Source organism: Crinia signifera, chromosome 2, assembly GCF_055691185.1.
Source record: "Crinia signifera chromosome 2, ASM5569118v1, whole genome shotgun sequence".
NCBI lineage: Eukaryota > Metazoa > Chordata > Amphibia > Anura > Myobatrachidae > Crinia > Crinia signifera.
This window is the reverse complement of record NC_139218.1, coordinates 129357823-129370106: the sequence shown is the minus strand read 5'-3', so window position 1 is coordinate 129370106 and position 12284 is coordinate 129357823. Positions and strand designations below refer to the sequence as shown.

Genomic DNA, 12284 nt, shown 5'->3' with positions numbered 1-12284 from the left:
TTACTATATGCAAACATAGGTGACTTGAGTGTATGAGGACAATACTGTGGGGAACACCTGTGTGACTTCTGAGGTGTTATCTATACTAAAATGGCATATCAATTAAAGATGCATGATTAGTAAGAGCAATGGTGCTCACTGACCCAACAAAAAGTCATCTGTTCTCATGTGAAAATAAAACCAAAGAAATAATGTAACAAAGTGCATTAATGTTACTCACTGTGATGTTATATTTAATATATCCTAGCAGGGGCGTAACTAGATATCAGAAGGCCCCATAGAAAATGTTTGTAAGGGCCCCCATTTACCAACTGATGGTGATAAATGTATGTAAAACATATTACTTAGACAGTAAAGATGGGCCCCATAGCAGTGGCACCCCTTGCAACTATGGTAGTTACACCCTTGTATCCTAGCATACAGTAACATCATAATTGCTAGTACAAAATCACCAGTTACCTATTGTTTTTTTATGTTTTACAGGAAGACACATTTGTTTTCTGTTGTGTTACTAAAAGAGCACCATTGCTTTCCCTGATTATAAATCTTTATAGTTTGGGTTAGGTGGTCCTTACTGCATAGGCATGAAAACATCCTTCAATTGGAGAACGTAGTTTTATTTTTGTTGAAACAGCTCGACCTTCTGACACTTCATGAGCAACTGTGTCTGAGGTGATGTCATGGTGGAACTCCTGGGATGACACAAGCAGCCAAAGGTGACTGTAGGTGTGCTTCCCCTAAGGCAGAAATACATTTTAAGTTCATGTAGTTCTCTCTGTTGGTGATTTATACAGACCAAATCTATTTGTGTCCCAGGATTAATTTTGAAATGTATGTAATGTAGTGGTGCAGATGTACTAAGCCTTGCAGAAAGATAAAGTAGTACCATTGGATGCGCTAATAAGTGACGATTCTCTGCACATATTACATTTGCCTCACCTGCACTGCACATGGTTTTGTCCATATTTAAAACAAATTTGTCCTGCTATCAGGTCTGAATTAGGCCCCGAATAATGTACATAAACTATTTTTTACGTAATGTCCAATGTGTAGATCTGTTCATGCACAGAAACATGGAATATGAGCAGATCCAGTACTGTGATACACAATACCCCTAAATTTCTACGTGCGTATGCCCCATAAAGACAGAAATGTAATCATCTACATCTATTCTAGATAACACTGATTACACTTTGGGGTTATTCAGATTCATTGGCATCCCCCGTGCGTTCGCGTTTGGACCAATGTTGGGCATATTCACATGCGCAGGCGTATATCTGTGTATGTGCATACACAGGGTGCGTGTGGCCATGGTGAACAGACTGTTCGCCGGGTGCTCGCAACCAATACAGTGGGCGGGGAGCGGGGGCGGAAAGTCGCGCCCCATGGGAACACCCAAAGTTTCATGGGTGTTCCTATGAAAATGCTGGGCGTTCCCATGGTAATAGGCCCGTGGCGTGGGTGGAGGATGTCACCGGATGTCAGCAGCCCGCCCACTTCCTGGCAAATGTGCATGCATAGCTAAGGTGACCTGAGAATCACTTTAGATATGCGTGCACTCACCACATCATTTGATGGTCGGCGACCATGGTCGGTTAAACATCCATTCACAGCCAGTGCATACGAACGCAGCGTGTAAGGGGGGGCGGGCGGCATCTGGGGGACTCGCAGGCTGTGAATCAACCAGAATAACCTCCTTTGTCCCTAATTAGTTGTTGTTGTTTTTTTAAAGACGTTTAGGTAGAGACCTTTAAAAAGTGTGACTGCCATGGCCAACCATTTCTGGCAACACTGTACTGGCCATGTGCCACTCACCTGCTAGAGAATGGTTTATATACTTTATATAGTACAATAATGCCATGCCGATAGAAGCCTTCTCACAGAGATCTATGAATTGACTTGCTTGACTCAAATTACAAAAACAAACAATTATGTTATTTTTTAACATTATCATAGTTCCTTATTGTAAACAAATTTATTCTGTTACATAGTGGGTTAAAACTATTCCAGGAAGGGCAATATTTTCAGTATACTGTGAATGTGTTCTTTGTTTGGATTTAAATGGCTCTAGGAGGAGAAGAATGTAAGCTGTCAGCAGACTCAAAATACAGCACACAATACCACTGTTTTGTGCTTCATTTTTGTAAGCAGAGGTTGCATTTAGGAGATTGATCCGAGGGTGTCTCACACGAATATTGTTCTACGTGGGCCTGAATAATGCACTCATCTCTTATGAGAAGTCACTGATTCACTTGCTAGTGCCCTGTCAGTTGGCATCTTCCCAGAATGCTTGGCATCATTTATATCTCGCCCCCGCCTCCCATGTCATATCATGACACACAGTGCACATAAACATCTGAGAACACACCCATGACTGTCCTAAGCTTTATAACCTATATCTACCAGAGGCAATACTGTATTAAACATGATTTTAGTGGAAATTCATGTCATTGTGGTAATCCTTATTAGGTGTTATACTGGGGAAGCACTGTATGCAAATCTCTCTTCAAGAGGTGTAAAAAGACTTTGTTCGCATGTAGCCTACAGCTTAACAAGGTCTCTTAACATACGTAAAGAGGCAGACAATATCATTAAGGTCTCTCGTGGCTACTGAGGTATGTGAACTGCAGATCTGATTCCTTACCATATTGTTTTGAAGACCATTCAAAATAATTTTCTTTGATATGTAAAATTACCACTGTGACAATATACACTCAGTATATCAGAACACTATAAGCTCTCAGAAGATATTTAAACCTGTAGCCTTTGTGTGTTGATTGGTGCTGTATTTTATTTTCTTAAACAGATTTCATAGCATTCTTTGTGTATTGTAGCACTCAATGGCCTATTTATCAATTAATATTTAATATTAATATTTAATTTATATTTGAACTATTCAAAGTTTCTGCCCGTAAAGCCCACTTAGGGCTGTTTTCTTGATGACTTTACCAAGCTACGGAATGTGAGGTCCAGCTAGGTAACACCATATCCATTGTGACCTCTAGATTGCAATCTGCAAAAAGTACCAGGAGAAAGAGCATTCATCACTTACGCATTTATGGTCAGCAGACCATCCAGAGGTTTTTTCCCTTCTGGTGGAACACTGGGGTCCTCCAGACATGGATCTCATGGTGTCCCATCACAACTACAAAATCTCAGTGTACGGGTTGCGATCTAGGAATCCTCATGCCAGTGTCACGGACACACTGTCGATTCCGTGGAAGTTTCATTTTCCATATGCCTTTCCTCCTGTGTCCATGATACCCAGGGTTCTCATGAAATTCAAACAGGTGGGGATCTCATACTGATAGCCCCAGCCTGGTCTCGACATCACTGGTTTGTAGACCTACAACGTCTGTCAGTACAGCAACCATTTTGGTTCCTCTCCGATCGGACTTACTCAGTCACGGGTCCAGCCTACACCCAGATCTACAGCACCTGTCTTTGATGGCATGGCGCTTCAGTCTAATGTTCAAAAAACTAAAGGATTCTCCAAAAAAGTAATCCAGGCAATGCTCAGAGCTTGTAACCTGCCTCTGCCAGAATGTACTATAAAGGTATGGCATACATATTTCTCCTGGTGCGCGACTTAGAGCTATGACACGAAAGGGTACTTGTGTCGTTTCACCGCGCCAGCTTACACTATGCACGGCGCCAGCTTACACTACGTTTGAAGCTACTCTAATAGCGTAGCCCGACGGCTGCCTTCAGCAGGCTAAGCTACGTTATCAGCATAGCCCAACGCTGCCTTACTTGTGTAATTTTATGGTGGTAGCGTAAGCTGCGTTATCAGCATAGGCTGGCGCCGTGAAACTACACAAGTAACTACCGTGCTGTTGCCGGGAACAGCATCTCTGTCCCCAGCGTCCCTTGGAAGCCTAGTCAGTGCCTCTCTCACACCAGCAGTGCCAGCATGATCCCCTCTCTTTGTCGGAGAGGGGATCATGCTGGCGCCGGTGGAGAGGCGCTCCATCTGTTTGACACGCAGGAGCATCTCAGATGCTCCATCAATGATACGCTCCTGAATCTGAGTATCTATTGCTGAGATCTATGATATGGCAGGTGTGAATGTGTTCCTGAAACGCTCCCACTATCCACGGCAGCCCAAAGCGTGGCAAGCGCAGTGAGCCCAGAGATCAAGCCGTGAACGCAGAGGAGACCAGCAGCAGCACCTCCACATGCTACGGAGATTACTGCTCATACGGACACTCCATCTAGCTACACAGGCACAGCGTCTGCAGCGCTTGTACTGTGACCCGGACACCGCCGCCGCAGCTGCCTCTGAATCTCTCTGCATCTTTTAACTGTTTTAACTACATCGCTTTGTTTGTCATTTGGAAATTGTCTTGTCCTGGAATTAAACTTGTTTGACTTCACTGCCTGTTTGCTGTCGAATTGGACAAAGATACCATTATAGGAACGCGGGGCAGAACTAAAATGTAAGTTCACGATCCTGTTTTACCTTGAAGCATACATATGCCAAAGATACCTTGATGTGCATACCAGAATAGAACTTTAAAGTAAGTTGATTTCCTTCTGGCACCCACACACAAGGATATATCTGACATATTCAGAAGATTTGAGGAAAATCATTATCCTTTGGATATTTCTCACTGATTATCTCCCAGCGCTGGTCACCTGTGTATATATTGTCCAGCGAGGGGGCGCGTTACGCATCCTTCTGACCTTTTCATACCCCCACTATCCATGTCGGCATGTAGTTGACTTTATATAGTGAAGCGAGCGCAGTGAGCCACGAGCCCGAAGCGTGACGAGCACAGCGAGCCCAGTGAGGAGATGTGGATGACCTTATATGTAATCCGTGTCCCCACGCGGGGCTTCGGGCTCGGTGGCTCACTGCGCTCGCCACACTATGTAAAATGAACTCCACGCCGACGTGGATAGTGGGGGATATGAAAAGGTTGGGAGGACGTGTAACACGTCCCCTCGCCACACTTAGGCCTGCCGTGGATAGTGGGGGTGTTTCAGGAACACATTCAACCTGCCACATCATACATCTCAGCAATAGATACTCAGACGCAGGACACGGATTACATGAAATCCGCCAAAGAGAGGGGCCATGCTGGCGCTGCCGGTGTGAGAGAGGCGCTGACTAGGCTTAACAGGTATGCCCAGTAGCGCACGCAGGGGGGGTTTCTGAGTATCCTGAAACCCCCCAGGAATCTGAGGGCCTGAGTCTGAAAGCTGAGGGTCTCCTCTTTCCATGGGTACAAGAATTGTAAAAATTGGCCCTGGGGAACCAGAGATATCTGACTTCAAAACAGTGGTCCCCATCCAAGCCTGTTAATTGCTCTCCCCAGTCAGATATTTCAGTTTCTGTCTGACATAGAGTTTTTCTGAGGGTATATTCCAAAAGCTGGGACTCTCCCCCTTTGAGGGACACTAGAAGCTGGTCTTTACTGTGCCCAGAATCAGAGATAACAGCCTTCAAGCAGCTGGTTACACACCTGGTATGTAGTTTTATATACTCGTTGGCGGATTGCTCTGCCTCCTGAAATCTGATCCCCTAGTCCCCAATACCATTTGGTAGGTGGGATTCTCTAGTTTTTAATTCCATTAAAAGCTAAGAAATCTAGTTCCAGGAACTGGAGATATCTGCAGTCAAGCAAGTTGTCCTCCCACCAGAAAATTATGAATAATAAGCCCACTTCACTATATACCCCATCCTCTGCGTATTAAACATCCTCTACTACCCTGGAAGTTATGTATTGGGACCCCTTCATTCAGCCCAATGCCCCCTTCTCCCACCTCATCTACCACTCCCAGTAAAGGGGTAATTAGTGGAAATTACTGAGCCCTACATGCTGAGCGGTTGATATAATACCCCCTACCACCCGCGGGACATCAAAGCTTCCGCTCATAGCACCCCCCACCCCTACCGCTGGAGGATAGGTAGGGGCCCCAATACATTGCTATGCCCTGGGGTCTACACTGCTGTTATGTATATATATATTTATATAAATATATTATTATTATTTATATACATTTGGTCTATCTATAATACTTTAACTGACCCGGCATATACTGGGTCACCTACAGTAAGTGTCCATCTCCGTGCTTTGCTCTGCCTCTCTGGAAACCCCCTTCTGAAAATCCTGCGTTTGCCCCTGACGCCGGGGACAGAGATGCTGTTCCCGCCACAGCCCGGTAGTTACTTGTGTAGTTTCACGGCGCCAGCCTACGCTGATAACGCAGCTTACGCTGCCACCATGAAACTACACAAGTAAGGCAGCCAGGGACGCTACGCTACTTCTGACTGACTACGCTAACTACGCAGGGCGCGAGAACACTACGCTGATTCTGACCGTTAGTACGGTACGCTCACGGTGTAAGCTGGCACCGTGAAACTACACAAGTACCCACGAAAGTGTTCAAAACAGCAAGACTACTTGCATTTCTGCAAAGAGGCTTAGACTTAGGTCTGAGATTAGCTTAGTTGAAAGTTCCTACTGTATCTCAGCCCTTTCCATCTGGTTCCAATGGAAGATTGCATTTATCCCAGACATACGTACTTTCCTTCAAGGAAAGATACGTATTCAACCTCCATATGTGCCACCAACGGCACTGTGGGATCTCTCCTTAGTTTTCCGTGGGATCTCTCCTTTCAAACCGCTGCACAAGCTCACAGCTAAGGCAGTTTTTCTGTTGGCAATTGTGTCTGCTAGGTGTGTATCGGACTTAACTGCCCTCTCATGCAGTCCTCCTTTTCTTATCTTCCACTCGGACAGGGCGGTCCTGAGAACCAGAGCTACACACCTTGCTAAAGTAGTTTCCAGGTTTCATATGAACCAGGAAATTGTTGTCCCTGTTTTTAACAAGTTTAGGGCTCTAACTACATACGTTGAACGTGCTGCTTCCATTCAGAGGCATTATTTGTGCTCTACGGTTTCCACAAAAGGGGCTGGCCAGCGAAAAACAAACTGTGGCTCGCTGGATATGATTGGTCATTCAACAGGCTTTAGGGCCTTGACTAATTCTGTCCGGTCTGATGAACAGTGTTTTCAAATATACCTGTTCCTGTCCTATAACACACTTTAAAATATCAGCCGCTAAAAGAAATTAGAATATGCGTTGGAATTTATGAAATAAAGTCTGCCTATTCTGTATATAAAGCGAGCTTCAGACATATGATGTATATCCGGGAAGTTGGAACGCAAAACAGTATTGTTTGTTGAACACTGGAATGCATTCGCGTCACTTCCGGGAAGCAGGAACATCCACTTGCGGTCCATTTGCTTGGCGTCTTACCACATTCCGACAGTGTGAGTGATCCATACGGTAGGCGGGGCTAAGAAAACTCGGTGCCCGTCTGAAATACGCATCCGTCCGATTCAACTAGAATAAGGGCCTATTACATTTGGAGGGGTCTATTTATCAATTATTATTTGCAGGATATCCACTGAAAATGTGGACCTGTACATAAGTACCCCCTGAATGTATGTTCTGGGGACTGCAGCAGATATTTTGGAAATCCCTGGGTGTCTTATGCAAAACCAGTCCCCATAAAAAACTATAGCGGCTGCTTTCAGGCAGAGTTCACAAAGCTTTGGCATGCATAGCATCATAGTTGCATAACATCCTGCATTCTGCAGGAGGCTCCATGAAATAGTAGGACTTTCCCTGTTTTCCTGAAGTCTAGGAAACTCCCTGATTTCCCCTAGCCCATATTATGCAGCTGTTTAATTTTTTTGGGAAAAAAAAAGTAATCAGAGATCTATACATTCAAATGGGATTTCCCTGCATTGGTTCTAAAGCACAATGATCCATATGACTACATGCATTTTATATAACTTTTCTCGTGGCCACTTATATGGAACCACGTGTAAAACACAATATATGAACCAGCCCTGACACATATCTTTTTCAACAAGGACAGTAGATCGTACTAAGGCCCTTATTCTGATCGGTGCGTACTTTCCCGAATTCTTACGGAGCGGTCCGCACGCCACGCTGTGCGGACATCGTCCCTAGAAACGCCCACCAAGCCTCCGCATTCGGACGGACTCACTCTTTAAGAACAGGGCGTGTGTACGGACGACATACAAACCTTGTGTGTGCGGTGGACACGCACAGATTCGGCACGGTCTTACAGCGTAAGCACGGTCTTACCGCGTCAGAACGTACGGGAACCTGCCCGTACGCACTGATGCGGTGTATTTACGCAAAATTCAACACTATTATCCAAACACAGAAATCGATCACATGACCCACTTATGCAATTAGGCAACCTCATTAAAAAGTGTTTGTTTTCTATTGGAATCAATTAAATCCTAATACATACTGAAACACATTACTACTACATTCATTACACACATTAACCCTTACATGATGTGAACATAACATACATCTATATACAGTATGTACATTTTGCTAATTTAAAAGAGTATAAACAATTTACACATATACTGTTTAATGTAAACAAAACACACAGACAACTTCGAACTGTAATAAACAATTTATTAAAATAACAACCCATATTTTGAATGAAAACAAATAATAAAAAATTATGAACTAAGGTCGATCAGGTGTTCCAAATCGGCCAAGACCAGCCGCATGTGGTCCCTCATTCTCAAGAGGGCCCCACGTAGACCCTCTTCTGCTTGGGCTGGCTCATCTGTGGACATATTAAAAAGGGTCAAATTACTAATGATATTCATGCATACATTTAACATAGTCATACATAAATTAAATAAATGCAAGGTGACAGGTGTGTGTGTGTGTATATATATATATATATATATATATATATATATGTATATAGAGACATATATAACTATATATATGACACATACAGCTATACATACATGCATACATCCTAGATGGAAAGCCTGTTTTTTTCCCTCTACCCTTTACTCTGTAGAACACCTCACAGTCATAGTGCTCCTTCTGAATCCAAACCCACTCATGACTAAGCATGTCATGAGCTGCACCAATACCAACTCATCAAAAAGCGCTCAGTGTCTGTTATATGATGGAGTCAACTCTCAGGAATGCACAGTACATTTGTGCAATCAAGCATGGCTTGCCTGCTGATGGTCTGCTCCATAAATCATTGTCATAATGCCAGTTAGGTGAAGCTGCAGCACTAACCCACTCCCATGCACAAAATCATTACTAAGACCAAATCAACACACAATTATGGTGCCAACAATACATGCAGACCGCAGGGGGGGTTTAGCTAGAGGAGGGCCCAGGGGCACTGACCACTTGTTACTCCATTCTAAGCCACGCCTGTCCATACTCCATTTATGCCATACTTATGGCCCCCACATACAGCACGATATTCAGGCATTTTCTGAGCGATTCTAACAAATCGCTCAGAAAATGCCTGAAGATGCATGTAAATCGCTGTGTATATAGCCCACACAGCGATTTACATGCGCGCACCCGCCGTTCTGAATCTGTCCAAGATTCAGAACGGACGGGCTGTACAATACAGAGCAGTCGCTCAGAAAGCTCCTGCTCATCTCCCGCATGTGTGGCTGCGGGCAGATGAGCAGGGCCGAGCGACTGCGGACGCCGCAGACCCGCCGCACCCCGCGCCGCAGAACCCGCCGCCGCCACCTCTGACCCCCCTCCCCCACCAGCTGTAGCACCCATCGCCACCCCCACCTCACCTCTCCTCTCGGCGGCAGCGGGGCGGCAGCGCGGCGGACATGTAAAAAAAAATTAAAAAAAAAATTAAATTTCAAAATGGCCGCGGCCAGCCAATCACGGCTCGCTGCGTCATTGCCCCGCCCCCTAGAGCTGGCTATATTAGCCAGCTCGAGACAGGGTCGGGGCAGTCAGTCCGACGGCGGAGGAGGAGTGAAGAGCTCCTGAAGTCCTGGGAGGCGCGGCAAATGCAAAAGAGCTTAAAAGGCCGCCGCCCCCAGGTGAAGAACACAGATGAAGAGGCAGAAGCCCTGGGAGGCGGCGGCCATGCAAAAGAGCTTAGGGGGCCGCTGCCCCCAGGTGAAGACTAGATGCAGTTTAATAAAATACTAAAAACTCTGTGTTTGTGTTTTTATTAAATAAAACATTTAAAAGCAGTGTTTGTTGTTTTATTTTAATATTTCCTTTACATTGGGGCTATAGGTACCGGCGGGCCTTTAATGCCCCACATGCTGGTACCTGTGGTTCTCCCAAGTGCCAGCATGTGGGGCAGGCTTGCTGGGACCTGTAGTCCTACTGTAAAAGACAATATTACTGTTAAATAAGCTATCAACCCTGCGCCCACCGCCCAGGGGTGCAGGGGATAGCCCCGGGCTGCAGCCCAGGCCTGGGGTGCCCTGGAGAGGGGGGACCCCCTTATTTGGGGGGTCCCCACCTCCCCAAAAACTCCCGGCCTGGGCTGACTAGTTAGGGTGGGTAATGCTTTGGCCACGGGACACCATCAAGCGTGTCCCCTGGCTATGGCATTACACCCCCTGCTAGTTGAGCCTGGTGCTGGTCTCCAAAATATGGGGGACCCCTATTCATTTTGTCCCCCGTTTTTTGGAAACCAGGGCCAGCTCAAGAGCCTGGTGCTGGTCCCCAAAATCCAGGGGACCCCACGCACTTTGTCCTCTGGATTTTGGGAACCAGGACCACTCAAAAAGCCCGGGGCTGGTCATGCCATTTTTTTTTACAAAATTATTATCTGTATGACAGAGGATGAGACGCTGGACCCCGGACTTGGTAAGTATTTTTTTGTCAGCTCCCACTGTACCACCAATGTTTAATAGTTTAACCACTAGCCACCATGATTTAATTTTTTTTTGGGGGGGGGGTAGCATATTAGGGGAGGTGAAAGAATACTTATTAAAGAAGACATTAGTTATGTGCTAGATGTGTTCAGTAATAATAACATTTTTGTGATGAAGTGCAGTGTTTTTACTTCACTTTCTGTGACAGATTTGAAATCTCCCGTGCTGAATCTCCCATTATGAATCTCTGACACAAATCTCTCTGTATGTGGCTCATTGTCTGAAATGAGTCACAAGAGTGAAATCTCTTGTGCTGAATCTCCCGTTATGTATCTCTGGCACACATCTCTGCGTATGTAGGGCCCTTTAATCTAGTTTAGAAAGATCAATCACCTGTAAACTCTACTCACCTATATGAGGCTACAGATTGTACGTTTGCAGCAGGGACATTTAACCCTTACATGAGCAAGTCATCCCTTTCTTCCAGCATACAGATTAACTACACAGGTTCAGTGGCACTTAAAATCGACCTGAAAGCCATCCTCACAACCTGTGTCATTAATATGTGTCCAGGATGAAAGGGATGGTTTGGGCACCCTATCTAAGTGTGTCTGTTGCTACCCTGTTTGTTATATGAATTTATAGTATTTAAAAACACAATTGAATCACTAGTGCTACATAGCAAATAGTAGATGAGAAAAGGAATAATGATTCTTTATGTATACATACCAATTTCGGGCGCCTGCACCACCTCACAGGCCTCCTCATCCTCCTCTTCTTCCGGGGCCTCCTCAGCTGGCACCTCCTCCTCCACTGGCACCACCTCCGCCTCCACTGCCCACACCTCCTCCTCCACTTCCTCCCTTTCCTCTGCCACCTCCTCCTCCTCCACTTCCTCCCTTTCCTCTGCCACCTCCTCCGCCTCCACTTCCTCCACCACCCCTTCCTCCAACACCACCTCCTCGTCCATCGCTTCTGCGACCTCCTCCTGGGCCGCCTCTGCCTCCTCCCGGGCCTGTCTTGCTCGATCCCGTGCTGTGTTTGAGAAAAAAAAGTGCCAATTAGGGGTCATTTGGACAGATGTATTAAGCCTTAACAAGCTATAAATCCAAAGGTTATAAGTAGAGATAAATGTACAGCCAATCAGCTCCTTACTGGCTTTTATAAAACACAGCCTGTAATATGGCAGTTATGATGTGACATTTGGGCCATTCTAAGCATCACAAACAATAATCCGACACAATTACATATTTTATTACCATTACAGGGTGTCAAACAGGAAGTACCACACATATAGTGTATGCCATGTTTAACTCATGGATCAGGCAGGTTACCTTATTGGTTTAAAAAGGTCATGTAAGCAATATTGTACAATTGGGCATTTAATGGGTAAACACTTACATCGTGCAATGCTGGCCCGTATTAGCTGGAGCTTTTCTGGCTGGCGGCGCCTCAGATCCGACCATCGCCGCTCCAGCTGTGCGATGTTCCTGCGCACCTGGGTGCGCGCGAATATGCGCCTACGGGCTGCGGCATACGCCTGGCGCTTTTGCCTATTAGTGATGAAGGGCCCCGCACGCCCCAGCCTGGTCTCCA

At 45.6% G+C, this 12284-nt stretch overlaps 1 protein-coding gene across 1 annotated transcript; it reads right to left on the bottom strand.

Annotated features, from left to right (window-relative positions):
• Window positions 1-8499: 8499 nt before the first annotated feature.
• On the bottom strand, window positions 8500-11658 carry LOC146058437 (uncharacterized). The gene is made up of 2 exons (XM_083170716.1): window positions 11418-11658; window positions 8500-8635 (listed from the first exon to the last, which is right to left on the bottom strand). The coding sequence occupies exons 1-2, from the start codon at window positions 11656-11658 to the stop codon at window positions 8526-8528; spliced, it is 351 nt and encodes a 116-aa protein (XP_083026842.1). The 3' UTR covers window positions 8500-8525.
• Window positions 11659-12284: the final 626 nt, after the last annotated feature.